Genomic DNA, 20,525 nt, shown 5'->3' with positions numbered 1-20,525 from the left:
TAAATCCCCAACCCCTCATTGTATCTTCTAACAACCATAGGAATGATAGTCTGTCTTTTCTACTGACTTTTTTTCTCTTATTCGCTAGTATTGTTTGATGGTCAGGTCTATCCTTTGAATAGAAGATTATTTGCTGAAAATTTTTGTTTTAAAATGACCCTTGCTCAGTTCTCCATCTTCCAGTGAAATTAGTAATAAACAATGTTAGATTTATGTACATACACAACCATATTCAAAATTTTTCTTTGTTTCTTCCTTTTTTCATTTCTTTTTTCCCTTCTTCTCTCCCTCTCCTTCCTTCTCTTTCCCTTCTCTCTTTCATCTACTCATTCTTTCTTCAAGACAGACAGGGCTTTTCTATATAGCCCTGCCTGTCCTGGAACTTACTTTGTAAACCAGACTGGCCTTAAAGTCACAGAGGTCCACTTGCCTTTGCATCTGCCACTATATCTGGCAAAAATGTTTAAATTACTTTTCACAGTTTATTCAAAGAATTTATTTATTACTTATTTTTCTCATTGCTGTATACCTAACAAAAGAAACTATTGAGGGATGGGTTTATTCTTGCTCATAGTTTGGGTTATAGTTCATCATGGCAGCTAGAGCAGATCTAGTTTTTGGGGCAGAATGTGAAGCAGTCATATTTATGTCGTATTCAGGAAGGAGATGAGACATGAGTGCTGGTGCTCAGTGCTTTTTGTACATTTTATTGAGTTTGGGACCCCAGTCCATGGATGGTTCTGCCCCCATGAGGGGTTAGTTTACTACAGTTAAAGCCTTCTAGAAATGTCCTCATAGATATGCCCATAGGTTTGTTACCTGTCCCTTCCCCTCCTCCCTTCTCCCTTTCCTTTTCTTCTTCTCCCTTCCCCTTTCTTTCCTTTTTCTCCTCTTCTCTCCCTCCTGTCCTCCTCTTTCTCCTCTTCCCTTCTCTTTCTCCATCCTTCCTCTTAATTTTTCCCTCCTTCCTGTCCTTTCTCCCTCTCTGCATCCCTTCTTCATGTGTGTCCATGTGTGTCTATGTGTGTGTGTGTGCATATGTGTGTTTGTGCATGTGCACTTGGAGGACAGTTATATGTTCTCTTCTATTTGTTGTTGCTGCTGCCATTATTATTATTATTATTATTATTATTATTATTATTATTATTGTTATTTGGCAGGATTTCTCACTAATCCTGAATCAAGCTTTAGAGATCTGTCTCTCATTTCTCCAGTGCTGAGGTAATGGACACACACCACATGCTTGACTTTTACATGGGTGTTAGGGAGTTAAACCCAGCATGCTGTACAATATATACTCTACCCATTGAACATTTTTTTCTCCAATACCCTCATTTCCCTTCCCCTTTCTCTTTCCCTCCTTCCTTTCCCCTCCTCCCTCTCTTTTCCTTCCTTTCCTTTTTTTTTTTCCTTTCTGAGACAGGATTTCTCTATGTAACAGTCCTGACTGTCCAGGCTGGTCTCAAACTCACAGAGATCTGCCTGTCTCTGCTTCCCAAATGCTGGGATTAAAGGTTTGCACCACCATGCCCAACTACTCCTCATTTCTTGATATATTTTTTTTTCCTGTAGTTCAGGCTAGTCTCAAACTTAATGTAGATGGTGATGACTGTGAGTTCCCAATTCTCCTGAGTGCTGGAGTTACAAATGTATGCCACCAGGCTCAGCTTTATGTTTGTTTATAAATTTATAAGTGATAATCTTTGTGCCAGTTTAATTTGTAAGGCATTTGCTTCTGTGTTATTGAGAATAAAGTAAAAGAGTGACTGTTTCAAGATCTAGTTAAATGATGTCTTTCAAGACTACGGAAGTCTTGGTCATAGTCATCTAAATTTCCTCTGCTCCCATACTATTACATGAAATACTCTGGGACATAGTTAAAGTTGTTAGAGAAATAAACATGAGTGTGTCTACTGTATATTGATCTTATTTTTCTATAATGCTAAAAGGTCAAATGTTATAGATTTAAAATTTAGGAGATGGTCTAGCCACCTCCTGGTTCTAGGACTTTTAAAGAGTCACGGGGCCAACTAATCATTATGTTATTAGGTAAATGATGAAGCTTATCTTTTACCCACTGGCTAATATCATCCCTGAGAAGATGGGCTTTCTCATGTATTTTTCCCATAGACCTTAAGATAAATATTCATATATTTTCAACTAGTACTATATTGCCAAGCAGAATAAATCCATGATATTTAGCAAATGCCAGGAAATTAAAATTTTTTTTTAAACTTAATTGTGTACATAGGGGCATGTGCATGCCACAACATATATGTGGAAGTCAGAGGATAACTTGTGAGGGTTAGTTCTTTCATTTTACCATGTGTATTCTAGGGATCAAATGTAGGATGTTTGGCAGCAGAGATCTTACCCCACTGAGCATTTAGATGTGGTTCTGTGAAATTCACAAAATTTGGAATCAGTTTTATATTATGACTGCAGACTGTGTATCAGTATAGTAGCTGAGGGTTAATACAATGTTTTGTCTCTGTTATTCTCTAATGTCCTGTTATAGAACTATTTTTCAGTACCAGGAAGGCACTGATATTTTGTAAGCAATGTTTATGTGACACTACAGAAAATACACCAAATAATTGAAAACAAAGTGCTTCAGGCTCAGTTCTTAGCCTTAGCTGCACAAATGACCAAGTATAGTTCACTGGAAATATGTGGAAAAATAGTTTTCTTTTTCATGCCATTTGTTGAGAAAAGCCTTGATTAGATGAGTTCCTTTACTGAATATGGTTGTTTACAGACACTTCTCCATTACATGAAAATAAACATTGATTTTATATATTACTATAGAAGGGAATCACCAAAATTGACTTTTCTTTTTTATTTATTTATTTATTTATTTTTTTTATTAACTTGAGTATTTCTTATTTACATTTCGAGTGTTATTCCCTTTCCCGGTTTACGGGCCAACATCCCCCTAACCCCACCCCCTCCCCTTTTTTATGGGTGTTCCCCTCCCCATCCTCCCCCCATTGCTGCCCTCCCCCCAACAATCACGTTCACTGGGGGTTCAGTCTTAGCAGGACCAAGGGCTTCCCTTACACTGGTGCTCTTTCTAGAATATTCAATGCTACCTATGAGGTCAGAGTCCAGGGTCAGTCCATGTATGTCTTTAGGTAGTGGCTTAGTCCCTGGAAGCTCTGGTTGCTTGGCATTTTTGTTCATATGGGGTCTTGAGCCCCTTCGAGCTTTCCGGTTCTTTCTCTGATTCCTTCAACGGGGGTCCTATTCTCAGTTCAGTGGTTTGCTGCTAGCATTCGCCTCTGTATTTGCTGTATTCTGGCTGTGTCTCTCAGGAGAGATCTGTCCGTCCGGCTCCTGTCGGCCTGCACTTCTTTGCTTCATCCATCTTGTCTAATTGGGTGGCTGTATATGTATGGGCTACATGTGGGGCAGGCTCTGAATGGGTGTTCCTTCTGTCTCTGTTTTAATCTTTGCCTCTCTCTTCCCTGCCAAGGGTATTCTTGTTCCCCTTTTAAAGAAGGAGTGAAGCATTCACATTTTGATCATCCGTCTTGAGTTTCATTTGTTCTAGGCATCTAGGGTAATTCAAGCATTTGGGCTAATAGCCACTTATCAGTGAGTGCATACCATGTGTGTTTTTCTGTGATTGGGTTACCTCACTCAGGATGATATTTTCCAGTTCCAACCATTTGCCTACGAATTTCATAAAGTCATTGTTTTTGATAGCTGAGTAATATTCCATTGTGTAGATGTACCACATTTTGTGTATCCATTCCTCTGTTGAAGGGCATCTGGGTTCTTTCCAGCTTCTGGCTATTAAAAATAAGGCTGCTATGAACATAGTGGAGCACGTGTCTTTTTTATATGTTGGGGCATCTTGTGGGTATATGCCCAAGAGAGGTATAGCTGGATCCTCAGGTAGTTCAATGTCCAATTTTCTGAGGAACCTCCAGACTGATTTCCAGAATGATTGTACCAGTCTGCAATCCCACCAACAATGGAGGAGTGTTCCTCTTTCTCCAAGATCCTCGCCAGCATCTGCTGTCACCTGAGTTTTTGATCTTAGCCATTCTCACTGGTGTGAGGTGAAATCTCAGGGTTGTTTTGATTTGCATTTCCCTTATGACTAAAGATGTTGAACATTTCTTTAGGTGTTTCTCAGCCATTCGGCATTCCTCAGCTGTGAATTCTTTGTTTAGCTCTGAACCCCAATTTTTAATAGGGTTATTTGTCTCCCTGCGGTCTAACTTCTTGAGTTCTTTGTATATTTTGGATATAAGGCCTCTATCTGTTGTAGGATTGGTAAAGATCTTTTCCCAATTTGTTGGTTGCCGTTTTGTCCTAACCACAGTGTCCTTCGCCTTACAGAAGCTGACTTTTCTTTTTAAAGTTGTACTTACTTATATTGTGGGTAATAGTCTCAGTTCCTACATCACTTTTGTGAACTTAGTATTTTAATTTTGTCCTATGTCTTTGAAGAAACATGTAAGGATATAATTATTATAATTATGGGTTGACAAAAGTAAAATTTACGATCTCAGTCTATATTAGTGTTGGAATTTGAGTGTGCACAAACTTGATTCTGTCAAGTTATAGGAAGCTGCAAGATTGAGGTGGGCCGTGCAAATTGTATCAGATTTTGATGTTTTGTTTTTTAAAGACAGGATCTCCCTTTGTAGTCTGGATTGTCTTGAATTCACTATATAGTCCATTCTGGCCTCAAACTGAAAGTAATCCTTTCCTCCTCCTCTTGAGTGCGTGGATTATAGGTGTGTTCTACCAGGCCAGGCCTGATGATAATGGTTGTGGTTATGATAGTGATGATATTGATTATAATGATTTTAGGATTTAGATGGCTGAACCATCTTTCTAACATTTATTTATTTATTTATTTATTTATTTATTTATTTATTTATTTATTTATTTATTTATCTTTTGGAACTGGGGACCGAACCCAGGGCCTTTCGCTTGCTAGGCAAGCGCTCTACCACTGAGCTAAATCCCCAACCCCTTTTATTTTTATTTTTAATTATGTGTATGCATCTGTGTATATCTGTATGTGACTATAGGTGACCATCACTGCCAAAAGAGGGTGTTGGATCCCTTGGAGTAGCTAGAGTTACAGGTGATTGTAGTCACCTTACACCTGCTGTGACTGGAACTCAGGTCCTCTGTAAGAGTAGCAAGCATCTGAGCAAGCTGTCTGCCAGGTCCCTGATCATTCTTTTCGATGCTGCATTTCTGTATTCTGACTAGAAGGAATAATAACTTCCATGTTAGTCTTTTTACACACTAAATTGAATATAACAGAGCTTTCTCTTCATTGTATCTTTGGAATTTAGAGATCCAATGTCTTCCCACTGCAAATTCCCAGTGGGAAAAGCTTGGTCCTGTTGATTTTGTGACAGGAACACCTTTGCAGCTAATTTCCAATTGTACTGGGTAGTGGTTGTAGATAGTAGATTTGGTACAGCAGGTGGAATATGTTGGAAACTTAAGGGAAGATTTTATCTACCAGGTGTTCTTTTAATTACCTTTTCTGCGATAGAGCAGATAGATGGGCAGTGTGGTTCAAATATGAGCTTCTGTTCACATTCTGGCTCCTCCCTACAAGTCCTGGGCTTCCCAGAGTCCAATGTTATGGCCCAGGTTCAGGCTAAGTTCATTTCTACAAGCGCTCTACACTGTGCCCTTAGCATGAGCTGGGTGCAAGGGCAGCCAGAGGTCGAGAGAAGTTCAAAACACCATAACCTTTCTGTGCTATGTCCAAGTAACTCCAGTTTGCTCTGCTCCCTGAGTTTCCCCTCAGCTACCTTGTTTACCATGTAGTTGTAAAACTCAAAGGAACAAGGGCTGCCTTGGTACAAGGGAAATAGAGAATAGAAGTCGTTGTTTTGTAAAACAGGAGAAATAAGTGATTTATGTTTGGGGGCCAATTAAGCTGTAAAACTGGAACAGTAAAGGAACCTGTGATTTCAAGACAGCACTCACTCTGATTTCTGACCTGCAGACAAGGGGCTCCCCATAAAGGCTGTCAGCTTTCTAGGCTAAATTATTAATTCCTTTCATGCCTCTCAGGGATTGTAAACACCCCATCACACAGGGAAACAATTGGTACTGTTCAGTTATGGGGCAGATAGAGGGTCAGAGGGTAAACAGTTGGATTAGCAACAGCTGTTCTTTCTCCTTAGTCCAACTTTTGTCTCTAATCTACTTCCGCAAAGACACTCTGTGTTTTGGCGTATATGTAACAAAGTATTTCTTTACTTGTACTGTGATCCTAAAATAACCACAGAGAAAACATCAACAAAAAATGAAAGTATTTCATCCTGTTTCCAAAGTTGAAGTTGAAGGTTCTTTTTTGTCTATGTTTATTTGTGATGTGCAAAGAGCACAAATCAAAGGAAATGGCCGCTTGGATTAGATAGGTTTCAAATTGGCTTAGCATGTTTGTCTTCCCAAACTGGCTGAAGTTAATGATACAGTTGAATTAAGAGAACAATGACAATTTTGTTTCAGTTGGTAGTATTACTTTTGTTTTTCTTTAAAACATTAAAATATAAATACAAAAATCCCTGATCTCCCACTAAGAAGTAAATATTATCATTTGAGAATAGTCTTCCCAGGTTTGTGTTTGAGATCATCTTTTAATACCACATTTTACTTTATACATTTAGAGCATTATTCCCCAAGTCATGAGGCATTCATTTTAATCAATATTTTTAATTAGCAGGATGGCAGCGTCATTGAGGGGAGCAACTGGGCCATGGTTTATGTAGCCAAGGTTTCATTCCTGGGCATTCAGATGGATCTCTATTTTCCTACATCATTATATACCGTGCCAATGCACACGTTCATAGTTCTTAAGTTCACATTTCAAATGCGTGCTTTAGTTTTTTAATATAAGCAAAAACTTCTGAATTCAAGAGGCATGGTCTGGGTGCTGGAGAGATGACTTTGTTGGTCAGAGCAACTGACTGCTTTCCTAGAGGAACCAGGGTTATGTTCATCGCGGGCCCACAAACGTCTGTAACTCCAGTTTCAGGGAATCTGATGACAGCTTCTGCTTCTGCAAACAATGTATACATGTACACAAACCTATACACACACACATCCACAGATAAATAAACAAAGAAATAAAAGTATGCATTCAGGCTCAAGATTGCTTAGTTGCAATTTGGCCTCAGTATTTTGTTATCTTTTCAATTTTGATTAAATTATGTAATCTCTGTATCAGTTTTCTCATCTGAAGATGCAAATAGTAAAGGTATTCAGAGTTTATTAAGCTTATTATGAGGATTAAGTGAAGTAATGTATGTAAATGGTTTAGAACAGTGTTTAAGAAATGGCAAATACTAGTGTATGCTGTTCTAGGCTATCATTGTATTGTTGAAATTCTCAGTCTGTATTCATGGGCTATGGTAATCACATTTTATTTAGTAGAGTAACCCATGTTTTTAAAAAAATAAATTATTTAATTTTATTTTATGTGCATTGGTGTGAGAGCGTCAGATCCCCTGAAACTAGAGTCATAGACAGTTGTGAGCCACCATGTTGGTGCTGAGAATTGAACCCAAGTCCTCTGGAAGAGCTCAGTTCTTAATCGTTGTGCCATCTCTCCATCAACCCATGTTATTTAATGACATAAACATGAGCCATTCTACACATTAGCATATGTTACTGCTTCACAGAAATAGTTTATTTGTACAGGCTGATGCTGTTGTAAAAATATAAAAAAATAAAAGGCTGTCTTTTACCCACTCTAGGTCTGCACTGCAGTGCCCCAAGATATCTGCTGGATATCTTAATTTTCAGTCAGCAAAGCGTCTCACCTGCTCTGCTCCATCCCATATCACACTGCCAAAGGCCTCTCTCTGAGCCTGGCAGCAATCTCTCTACCTATCTAGCTCCCAAGGCAGGTTTCCATGCCAGAAACACACATCCCAACTCTGTGGCAGCCCAGACCAGCCGCCACACACTTTCTTACACTTAAATTGTTGCATGAAAACATACAACACAATAACCTTTGATCTAATTGATAAGGTATAATTGCCCACCTAAACATACAAAGCCCAATACACATCTATCCCTTAAAAACATTCGTAACAACCTGTAAAGGTACAGTGCGGAATCTTAACATCACCTCCCATATTGTCCTGCCATGGCCTCTCTCCCTTTCCCTCCTGTCTCTTCTTCCTTTCCATTCCAGTCTCCTTCTCTTCCTTCAAACTTTTCTCCCACCCATCCTTCCTTCTTGTCTAATGACAGGCCTCCTTCTATCTTGTACCTGCCTCACCCATTACATCATCCCACAGGCTGATGAACTATTGAACATTTTGGCATTTTTGTTTTTTACCATTTGGCTCATAGGGGATTTGTCATCATTCCTCCAGCATAGGATAAATTATCAATTACTCATTTACTTAACTTCTTAATAGCCTGAAGAAGTTAACTATCAGATTATTCTTAAAAGTATTCACATTATACATGTTCTACTGATTAATGGCCAAGTGTCTTAGTTAGGGTTTTACTGCTGTGAACAGACACTATGACCAAGGCAACTCTTATAAAGGACAACATTTAATTGGGGCTGGCTTACAGGTTCAGAGGTTCAGTCCATTATCATCAAGGTAAGAGCATGGTAGCATCCAGGCAGGCATGATGCAGGAAGAGCTGAGAGTTTTACATCTTCATCTGAAGGCTGCTAGCAGAATACCGGCTTCCAGGCATCTGGGATGAGGGTCTTAAATCCCACACCCACAGTGACACACCTACTCTAAAACTGGGTCAGGCATATACAAACCATCCCAGCAAGGTTTAATAGCATATTCAGGAAAGATTTTGCACTATTTAAAATTTGATCATTATTTTTAAAACACTGTATATTGTGGGTTTAACCTAGGTTTTCTTGCCAACTTACTTTCATTTTTAATTTATTTTACTTTTACCTTATGTGCATTAATGTTTTGCCTGCATGAATGTAGTCCCAAGCTGGTGGAACTCAGAGATCCACCTACCTCTGCTTCTGAGTGCTTGGAATAAAGATATGTTTCACCAAACCTGGCAATATATCATAACTTTTGATATTAAAAAGTAGTACAGGTGCTGTACTAGTGGTTAAGATTACTATCTATTCTTCCACAGGACCTAGGTTCAATTCCCAATATCCACATGGCAGGTCACAACCATCTGTAACTCCAGTTCCAAGGGATCTGATATCCTCTTCTGACTCTCCTGCATGCAATGTCCGCACATGGTGCCCATATATACATGCAGACAAAAATCTCCACAAACATAAAATAAGCCTCAAAAAAGTGTGCAGGTAGCACAGATAGGTCCAACCATTGTCTGCAGATAATTAATATAAAATTGAATAGTAGATATTAAGAAAGGGCTGGGGATTTAGCTCAGTGGTAGAGCGCTTACCTAGGAAGCGCAAGGCCCTGGGTTCGGTCCCAGCTCCGGAAAAAAAAGAACCAAAAAAAAAAAAAAAAAAAAGAAAGGAAAGATAAATGTTATTTTTTAAAAAAAATAGTTATTTTATCTCATTTTGTGTGTGCCACAGCACATGTATGGAGGTCAGAGGCTGTCTTAGGGTATTTTGTTTTGCTGTGACGAAACACCATGACCAAAAAGCAAGCTGAGGAGGAACAGATTTATTTAGCTTACACTTTCAGATCATAGTCCATTACTGGAGTAAGTTAGGACAAGAAATCAAGCAGGGCTGGAAGCAGGAGTTGATGCAGAGGCCGTGGAGGGGTGCTGCTTACTGACCCAATTCACATGGCTTGCTTAACCTGCTTTCTTATAGAATCCAGGATCACCAGCCCAGGAGTGGCCCCACCCATCATAGGCTGGGCTCTACTTCACTGAACACTAATTGAGAAAATGTCTTACGGCTGGATCTCCTGGAGGCATTTCCTTAAAGGAGGCTCCTTCTTTTCTAAAGCATATTAAGATAAATTTGTAAGTCTCCCTGTTTTCCCTTAATGTCTCCTCCTCCATAGCATTCACTTGGTGATTAGGTGGTTCCCTGATGGGTGGCACCCCTCCACGGCCTCTGCATCAACTCCTGCTTCCAGCCCTGCTTGATTTCTTGTGCTTCCCCTGTGCTTCTAAAGCCCCAGCTTAGGATGTAGCAATGCTGCCACATCAGGTCTCCTGAATGTGGCCTTTTGCTGGGAGGTGCTTTCTGATAGGATTCTTTTGAACAAGGTGGGGGTGGGATGAGATTGACAGTTCAGGCTGAACTCTCCCAGTCACTTGACCTCTGCCCCTGTTTCAGAGTTTATACTGACTTGTAGGCATTCTCTATGGAGCCAAGAGTTTAGGGCTTGTTTACAATTGGTGAAAAGATAGTTGGATTCAAAGGCAATTGTTGAGTCCTTGTATAGCCATGGATGCCTGTTACTATCTGGTGGGTGCAGGGAATGCTTGGAGATTTGTAATGGATGACTAAGAAGGAATGTAAAAAAAATGTGAGGCTAGAGTTTAGCAATTATTTTTTTTTCCTGTGGGAGCAATATTGTAACAGTTTGAGACAACCCTGTGTCATGTGTATGATGGGGAGCTGAGACAACCCCGTGTCTGTGTGTGAGAGCAGTGGCACATCTGCCAAAGCAAATGGGTGAAGGTCAGAGGACAGCTCTGTGGGGTTGATGCTTTCCTTCTGGCTTTGGGTGGGTCCCAGGGACCCCTTGCATGTCATCAGGCTGTGTGTCACCTGCTTTTACCCACTGAGTCATCTCTGGCCCTCATGTGTTTAAAAAGCTGAAAATGGTTGTTTGAGTTCAATACCTTGGTATCAGAATGCGTGAGAATTTTTCTCATCCTGTTGTGGTCTTTCACTTTAGTTTTTTGTTTTTCACTTGGAAGACCAGGCTGGCCTCTAACTCAGTGAGCTATTATTCATTTTTTTGCCTCTCAAGTGCCAGGCTCAAAGGAGTCCACTACCACATCCACCATTTTAACTTTTTCAAAGTAAGAATCTTGCATGATTAAGGAAAATAGAATATAGTTTTAATGAAAAAATTGGTTCCCTTTTCAGCCACCAAGTTTCTGAAAATATTCTGCCAAATAATTTCAAGCCTTAGCTCTGGCTCTCTTAGAGCACAGGCTTCACATCCAGATTATATGCATTCATTTTTACCTTCCTTTCCCTCAATTTTTATTTATTTTTTATTTTATTTTTTGAGGAGGAATTTTATGTAGCTGGGCTGATACAGGGCTGGCTTTAACTCAAGATTTTCTTACCTTAGCCTCCTAAGTGCTAGAATTACATGTGTCTGTCAGTCATACCAAGCCAGAATTCTTTTCTTTTGAACTTGCTCTGAGGAAGGAACATTCAAAAAGGCTAGAATAGATCAGTGAGATGGTAAAGCCAGGTAAAGTGGCTTGTCGCAAACCCTGGCCTTCTGAATTCAGTGTCTGTAACCCACGTGGTGGAAGGAGAAAGCCAGCTCCCTCAAGTTGTCCTTTGACCTACACATGCATACCTTGACATGTACATGCATATATGTATACATGTATGTGCACATACAAGTACTCACACACTCACAATGTAAACAAAAACTTGAAGCCTGGGGGTTGGGGATTTAGCTCAGTGGTAGAGCGCTTGCCTACCAAGGGCAAGGCCCTGGGTTTGGTCCCCATCTCCGAAAAAAAAAAGAAAAAAAAAAAAAGAGTGTATTTTAAAAACTTAAAGCCTAAAATGACTACTTACAGCCCCACTTCCAGAATTGGTTTTCAATTTTTTTTAAAGATCTATTTATTTATTATGTATGTGTAGCTGTCTTCAGACACACCAGGAGAGGGCGGGCATTGGATCCCATTACAGATGGTTGTGAGAATTGAACTCAGGACCTTTTGAAGAGCAGTCCAGTCAGTGCTCTTAACCACTGAGCCATCTCTCCAGGCCCCTGGCCTCCTATTTTTTGTCAGGAGACTTGAACCTAGTACTGGCAACAATGGGGGTTGGCCCTTGTGGCAGTGCACAGAGGCTGGTGGGCCAGCCAGGGGCATAGAGTGACATCCTGTCTCAAAAAGAGAAGAGAAGAAAAGAAAGAATAAATGGAACACTTTTAATATGAGATGAATTATACTGGCAATTACAGAGTTAACTGCTGAAAGTGACCCTGTTGGAGTTCATGGTGCAGTTGAAAATACATGAACTGACACATACCTGTAATCTCGGAATGTTCAGGATCATTTGGGATGCACAGTAAATTCCAGGCCAGCCTGAAATACATCAGGCCATGTTAGAAAAGAGAACACACAAGCAGAAGTTTGCATGCTGACATCTCCTGAAACTGTAAAACTGAATGAACCGTAAAACCTGCTAGGGTTTACTGTAAAACACAAGTACTGGTAGGTTATGTAAATTACCAATGTTTACCCACTAGTTATTCCTGAGTCTTTCTCCTTAGCTGAAATATGGGAATAAAATTTCTGACTTTTTTGTTAATATTTAATGAATATTTACTGTATTATGTCATTAATGTATTACTTGTTTACTTTTCTTAGCAGCTCTGTGCAGTTATTCTCAACTCTAGTTCTTTTTGCTTTGCAGATGGGGAGACTGATGGTTTAACACTTGGCCAAGGCCATATACCTGGTAAGTGGTAGAGCTGCTCTATGCAATTCTGAAGCCCTCATTCACTGTATCTTTTTAAAATTGAGATATGAAATTTTCATACAAAGAAATGTTCCTATCTGAAAATGTAAATGGAAGCAGTGTTCACAAGGTTGTTAATCTTTGTAATCCATCTTCAAATTTCCTTATGCTTTTTCTCATTTTGATCCACTAGTTAATCCCTAAAATCTAGTAACTTCTTAATTCTTGTTCTCCAGTCTTACATGCATAATTTCACACACATTTGCTCTTTTGTGTGTCTGTAGCCCAATATTTTTTACTGTAATCCTGATGCACATGTTAACAGTTCATTTCTCTCCCTCTCTCTTTCCTCCCCTTCTCTTCTCTTCTCTTCCCTTCCCTTCCTTTCCTTTTTTTTTTTATTACTTTTTAATATTTATTTGTTTAATATTGAGGGAGTGAATATGTCAGGGTGTACATATGGAGTTCGGACAAATCTGTGGGAGTCTGTTCTCTCCTTGCATGGGGTTGATCCAGGATTTGAACTCAGGTTGTTAGGCTTGATGTGAAAGGACTTTACCCAGTGAGCCACCTCCCTAGCCCAGTAGTTCATTTCTTTTTATTGCTGAGTAGTATTCTGCTGACACTGTCACAGGTAATTCCTCTGTTGACACCTGGGCTTATACAAAATTTTGTATATGCACATGCTTATTGATCCTCTAAGGCATAATAAAAATTGGTGGTTTATATGGTAAATACACATTAGATTCTTTTATAGAGTCACCAGTATTTCAAAATGATTTTTACATTTTATAGTTCTAGTACCATGTGAATTCCACTTTCATATGCTTGAAGTAATTGGTATTGTCAGGGTTTTTATTTTTAGAACTCTAATGAGTATGGTAATGGGATGGGCTTTTTAAATCTGCATTTCTTGTAATGTTATCATATCCTGTTGGTTATTCCTATGTCACCTTTTTAAATGGCTCAAGTCTTGACCACTAAAAACATTAAACTTTTTGTCTACTTTTTGTATTGTTGGCATTTTTATATTGTGGGTTTGTGACTTGATATATGTAGTATGAATATTTTCTCCTAGTCTATGGTTTTTGTTTTCATTTTTAACATGTTAATACAGTGAATTTTTATGAAACCTTATTTTTGGAATCTTTTGTTATGATTCTTATATCTTCACTAGGAAATCTTAGTTTAACCAAATTCCATTTTCTTTTAGAAACTATGATTTTAGGACTATATTCATGTTCATAATTTTGGCATGTTTTATAAAATAGGAATCAAAATCTTTTTCATATGGAAATTTGTTTCTTGTCAAAGTCTCAATGAATATTTTGAAGTTTTTTTTAAGAAAAAAAATGAAAGAAAAGAAAAAAAAAAAATGAATCTGGGGTTTTTTTTTTTTTTTTTTTTTGTTCTTTTTTTTCGAGCTGGGGACCAACCCAGGGCCTTGCGCCTTCCTAGGCAAGCGCTCTACCACTGAGCTAAATCCCAACCCTCTGTGGGGTTTTTATTTTTTTATTCATCTTTTTGAATCCTCTCACAAAAGCCACAGTGTCTTCAAACTAAGGGTATTTCCATTCTTCCTTTTCAAAGTTATTTTGGCTTAGTTTTTTGTTTTGTTTTTAAAAAGTCCATATACAGTTTAGAAGAATCAGCTTATTTAAAAAAACAAAAATTTTACTGAGATTTCTTTTAAGTCACACTGATCCTATCAGAAGAATTGTCTTCTTTTCAGTGCAGGGTAACCTGAGGCTCTTGGCCCTGTGAGGCAAAGTGATCTATCCCTGGCTCAGATGGTCACTTCACAATAGCAGTCTTCTCACCCTGGGATTCAGTTTGTCTTGCCACTTAATGCAGCATGCTTATTTTTTCTCATTAATGTTTTAAAAAATATTAATGTTTATCATGCTTTTCTTTAAAACTATTTGTAACTATTTTGCTTTTTAATACTATTATGAACCAAACTGGTTTTAAAGTTTAATTCTCAATTGTTGCCTAGTTGTATAGCAATGCAATTGATCTTGTGTATTGAATTTGTGTTGGATTTGTTTACTAGTTCTGCTAGTCACTTAAAAAATCTGTTGGGACTTTTGTGTGCATAATAGTGAATAAAGACCACCTTATGTTTTCCTTTTTGATGTTTATGGTGTTTATTTATTTTTCTTACTGTACTGGCTAAGAATTTCAGTATAGTGGTAGTTATTGATGGCAATGATATTCTTGTCTTGTTCTGAATCTTAGGTAGAAAGAGTCCATTTTCCATTATCAAATATGATGTTAATTCTATAGACATTTTTCTTTCAGTTACCATTTTAAACAATTTTTTCAATTGTGTGTGTATGTGCATATGCATATAATTGATACCAAGTTCCAGGTGGCGTATAACAGTGTGTGTGTGTGTGTGTGTGTGTGTGTGTGTGTGTGTCTGTGAGTCTGTGTGTATGTATGCCTGTATATGAGTATGTGCATGACATGTACCACTGTGTGCATGTGGAGCTCAGTGCCAACCTCTGGCATCAGTCCCCATTTTCTGACTTGTTTGAGAAGAGGGTCTGTTTTTTCTACTACATAAGTCAGACTAGCTTGCTTGTGAGCTTCTGGAAAGTCTCCTCTTTTGACCTCCCATCTCTGTTAGTGGCATCAGGGTTGTAGATGCTTGTGCTACAGAACTGCCCTTTACATGGGTTTTGATTATTTAAATTCAGGTCCTCAAACTGTGGCAATTGCTTTTACCCATTTAACTGTCACTCCGGGGCACGGCTTTCCTTGTATCTTTTAAGTTTGTAATAGAAAACGGGTGCCGTTTGCTTTCAGTACTTTCACGTGTGCCATTCTGTAGAATTGACTACATTCACATCAGTGTGTAATGCCATGAGCATCCATCTACAGAACTTGTATTTAGAACCGAAATTCAGACTATATTAATAGTAACTTCCTATATTTCCTAAGATCTGTCAACTAAAATGGAACACAATGGCTATATATGTCAAGACATTTTTCTGGGCATCCTATTCTATTCATCTATATGTCATTACCTCTGTACCACAGTGTTTTGATTATTATAGTTTTGTTAGAAGTTATTTCTGTATGAATTTTACTCCATATAGATACCCCTATTTGTGGATGCATAATATTTGTTCTTTTATGACTTAGCAAATAATGCTCTCAAGATTTATTCATATTGTTGTGTGATCTGTTAGAATTCACTTATTCTTTAAGGCCAGATAATGTTATATATATACCATATTTTATTTATTCACCAGTTAGTAGATACTTGGTTTTCTTCAACAGTGAGCTATTGTAAATAATCTTGTGAACATGGGTGTACAGCAGTGTTTCTCTGAGTTCCTATTTTAATTTCTTTTGGGACTATACCCAGAAGTTGAATTGCTGAACCATGTGGTAATTGTGTTCTTTGTTTTTAAGTAACTTCTGGTTTTTTTTTTTTTTTGGATCTGGGGACCGAACCCAGGGCCTTGCGCTTTTTAGGCAAGTGCTCTACCACTGAGCTAAATCCCCAACCCCGTAACTTCTGGTTTTTAAAAATTATTTTATATAATATTTTATTTTTTGAGATCTTATCCATTCACCCCCCCAAACCCCCATTTCTTATGCCTTCCCAAGTACCACCTTCGACTTTCTTTCAAATTCATGGACTCTTTTTCTTTAATTTTTGTTATGTATAGTTATATGTATATATGTTGTATTGTTTTACTATTCTATATTTTTGCTAACACACACACACACACACACACACACACACACACACACATGAGAATTCCAGTCTCTCTCTATTCTTACCTTGTCCTGTATTTTTATTTTTATTTGTATTTTTCCTACTCTTTAGTGGTACTAACATCCTTTCATGTGCTTAATTGCCATTTGTATCCGTAGTGTATTCAACTTTTATGCTTCTTTTTAAATTATTTTCTCAGTGGGGTTGCCTGGTTGTTTTAGTTATGACACCTTATCAAATATCTAATTTGCAACCTCCCCCATTTTGCATACTGACTTTTTACTTTGTTGAATATGTTCATAGACACATTCGTTTAATTTTTTTTCATTTTGAATTTCCTGTGTTTATATCAAACTCAGGACACCATACATTCCAAGAATTTCTTCAACAGCTGAATTGCACACTGCCCTGGAATTTTAATTTTGATATACTTTATTCTTATTATTTTTGTCTATACTTTGGGTTTTATAGCCATAAAATCATTGCTCAGTCCAAAGTCATTGTTACAGTTTCAATATGAAATACCCCACAGACTCACATGTATATCTTTGGTCACCCCATGTAGCGGAAACATATGGCCAGCAGTCACTTGTTTTATAATGTAAACCAGAGAAAGTAAAGGATGGGAGACCAGGTTTATTTTTCAGAGACTCCCTTCCTGAATTGATAATTCCCTATGTATGCTTCATCTCTTAAACTTTCTAAGACCTCTCAAAATAGTGATAGCACATTAGCCTCTGGGGATATTTCATATTCAAATCATAATAATCTTCCCCCACCCCCGACTCTCAGAGTCATCTTGTAAAGCACAGTGTACATAATCTAATTCCTAGACTTCCCCGAAATCTTAGCAATTCCAACATGGTTCAAAAGTTGAAATTCCTTCTTTGAGAAACTCTTAGATGAATTACCTGAATTATCAAAAGCTAGCTGCACACTCCCAAGATCACAATGTCATATTTCCACCCAGAAGAGAGGAGCAGGGACATAGAAGGAAGAGACCAGACCGAAGCAAGAGAGAAACCTATTAAGACAAACATTTACATTCTATAGTGCTTTATCTGGCATCTGCGTTATCTGGGAGGTACAGAAAGTATGATGTAAACTCCAAGACATTTGTGCAACCCCACCCTATGGCCTTTCAGGTTTTAGTCTGCACAGTTTCTCCTTTGGGTTGGCTTTGCTTGCTCCTTGCAGTTTTTAGTGGCTGTTCCATGTTCTTGGCATTTCTAGCTTACAGGGATTTTCTATTCTATCTTTGCTAACTCTTGAGTTTTGTATGTCTGCAAAACTACTATCATGAGGGTAATACTCACGCTATTAGCAGACCTTGGTGTTGTCCATGTAGTACTAGAGTAGCTGAATCCTTTGGACCACAGTCACAGCAGCCTGTGAGTACCCAGATGTTTGAATCCATTTCCCTAGGCAGCCCTGTGCCACTAGCTGGGTACCTGGGGTCTCACTTAAAGGAATTCTTTGAGATGAGGTTAAAACATTCATTCCCTGGGTAGACTCTGGCACTTTCTATGATGCCCTAGGCCATCTTTGGTACCTTGCAAGTAGGGTTTCTGCTTAGGGAATTTAATCTCTGTGGAAAGGTTTTTGTCTTTTGACTGTTTCTTTGTTCATGATTGTCACTGTTAATCTGACTAAAAACAATCAGCCATAACCATGCCACAGTCTAAATTAGTTCACTGCCTTTAAACTTGGAGTTATGCAGAGTCTCAGGCCATGTAACAAAGCTCTTTGCCAGAATGTAACATGAATGGCTTCCCGATAGAGTCCTGAGTCCCACTGGGAACCTAAAGAGCAATCTCTGTAATTCACATTTCAGTCCATCTGAGACCTCAGGAGTGTAGACCTGACTTTGTGCATCTCTGCTAGCATTCCTGTCTTCTGAGCGCTTACCAGAGTCACCGTCCTGCTTCGTTTCTTCGGACTCTTGCATGTTTCTCTTGAGAGCCAGTTCCAAAAGCTTACAAACCCCAGGTCGATGATGATCCACTTCCTTCGTAACAACTCTTGTTAGTCGTACTTTTTGTCACTCTGATAGCAGCTGAACAAGCAGGATGGATTGATTAGTTAATTATACTTCACTGTTGCTAGGAAGCAAAGAGCCAATACCTACTTATGTGTGTTTCCTTCAGTTTTCCTCTGCTACTGCATTTGAGCCCCCAGCCTATTTCCCTGTTCCTTCACAGGCACACCCAGAGGTTTTGTAAAAGCATTTTAGCCCACTCAGTTGGATATTCAAGATGTGCCATCTCTGTCATTAAGCTTCCCCCTGTTTTCTCATAAAAGTTTTATTGTTTTTCTTTATATTTTATATTTGCTAATTTTTTTGCATATATAATACTCTAGGTTTAATACCCAACACTACAAAAAACAAAACAAAATGCTACCAAACAAACTACACACAGATATTTGATAAGATGCAGACGTTCTATTGGCCTGCCTGTCTATAGCATACTGGTTTTTTTGTTTGTTTGTTTGTTTTCTTTCCCCCAGAGCTGGGGACTGAACCCAGGGCCTTGCGGTTGCTAGGCAAGCGCTCTACCACTAAGCTTAATCCCCAACCCCTTGTTTTGTTTTTTAATACTTGAGTTTGAACTCAAGGACTTGAAAATGTTAGCTAAGTACTTTACCACCGAGCTACAACCCTGTTGCCCAGTGTCACAGCTTCGGTGTAGGTCTGTAGTCAGGGTTTTTTTTTTTTTTTTTTTTTTTTTTTAACAGTGTCTTACTAGCCTTGGCTGGCCAGAATTTGCTGTGTAGATCATAAGAGAACCCACCTACCTCTTCTTCTCAAGTACTGGGATTTAAGGTGTATATCAGCATGCCCAGGCCCAGTTTCTATTTTTTTGTGTGTGTGAGAAAGAATCTCTCAGTGCATATCCTGGACCAACTTGGGATTTGCAGTCTTCAAATACTAGGATTGCAAGCATGTGACAGCACTCCTAGCCTTTTAGTTAGTTTTGAAGTTAGGAAACTATAGATTAAAAAAGACAAAATATAATCAGCTTTTGGAAACTTCATTTTCTATTTGTAGCTTGGTAGGATTTTTATTATGAACAATGTCCAAGTTTTTAAATACAGTTTCTGTATCTTGATGTATATATTTTGTTGATGTAGTTTTACAGATTTGAAAGTTGAATGAGCCATATAACCTGGGGGGGGGGAACTCATGTAGTTATGAAGTATTAAGATTTTCATGTCTTGATAGATTAAGCTTGGGAAATTAATTTTGTTAAACAGGTTAATCTTTGGGAACCAAAGCTTATCTTAACCTCAGGATCATGCTGTCTGTAAACGATTTTTGTTTTTATTAACCCATTCATTATCTTGAGTACATATCTTTTATTTGTATAAATCTGTATTTTATGTAGTTAAAAATTTCCCAACTGGTTTTTTAGATAGGTATCTTATCTGATTCTGAAGACTTTATCTAGAGATTTGTTCTGGAACAGGAGAGGTGGGCACTGCGGTGATGCATTGTTGTATGTATTATTCCTACATAGTCCACTAGGTGGTGACAGGCCCTAACTGAAGAATGAAGAGGGAGGTCCTTGAAAGAAACAAGATATAATGTTACTTGCTATGGAACCATAAAACAATGTTTTCTGAAAAACAATGCCGCTAGCTTTCAAAATTTGGGAGATTATAACTTTAGCTTGTTATAAGAGCATATATGAATACGAATTAAAAATACACAAGTGTTTTTGTTGTTTTTCTGCTCTTGTCTTTTAGACTTCAAGCTCTTAACTTATTTTTTAGTGGGCTCAGTTGTAGTGGCCAGGATCATCTTTAACATTGTTGTACTTTTTGCCAGGACCTGTTTGAGTATCAGTATGGTGACAAGGTCTGAGGCGATCTTCGTACTCTTGCCCTACTTGAGATCAATTATCCAGCTGATCTATACACACAAGAAGGCACTTATGACTTCTAATACAGCTTAGTGGAAGTGGGAACTAAACATGGCTCCCAAGTTTGTTTTAAACTGTTGTATCCTGTGATTGAGAATGACTTTACAATCCCAGAGCAGTTCTATCCTTCTTCACTTTTCTCCCTAGTGTATTCCTTTCTTAATTGAGTTTTGTGTTTAGCTATGTAGGTACTACAATATTTGGGTATAATTCCCCAAAAATATGTTTGACCAGCTTAGGATAGCAAATCTTTTAGCACTGGTTCTAGCCAGGG

General features: G+C 38.3%; 1 protein-coding gene across 4 annotated transcripts in view; it reads left to right on the top strand.

Annotated features, from left to right (window-relative positions):
* Nr6a1 (nuclear receptor subfamily 6 group A member 1) overlaps positions 1-20,525 on the top strand; it is a 183,570-nt gene that overhangs the window by 38,032 nt on the left and 125,013 nt on the right. For all 4 annotated transcript variants that reach the window (XM_032903232.1, XM_032903231.1, XM_032903230.1 and 1 more), the window contains one exon: positions 12,551-12,595. In XM_032903232.1, the coding sequence (XP_032759123.1) occupies positions 12,551-12,595 (45 nt within the window). The remainder of the gene's footprint in view (positions 1-12,550; positions 12,596-20,525) is intronic.

Source organism: Rattus rattus, chromosome 5 (genome assembly GCF_011064425.1).
Source record: "Rattus rattus isolate New Zealand chromosome 5, Rrattus_CSIRO_v1, whole genome shotgun sequence".
Taxonomy (NCBI): Eukaryota; Metazoa; Chordata; class Mammalia; order Rodentia; family Muridae; genus Rattus; species Rattus rattus.
The sequence above is the reverse complement of the archived record's forward strand: the minus strand, read 5'-3'. Positions and strand labels throughout refer to the sequence as shown.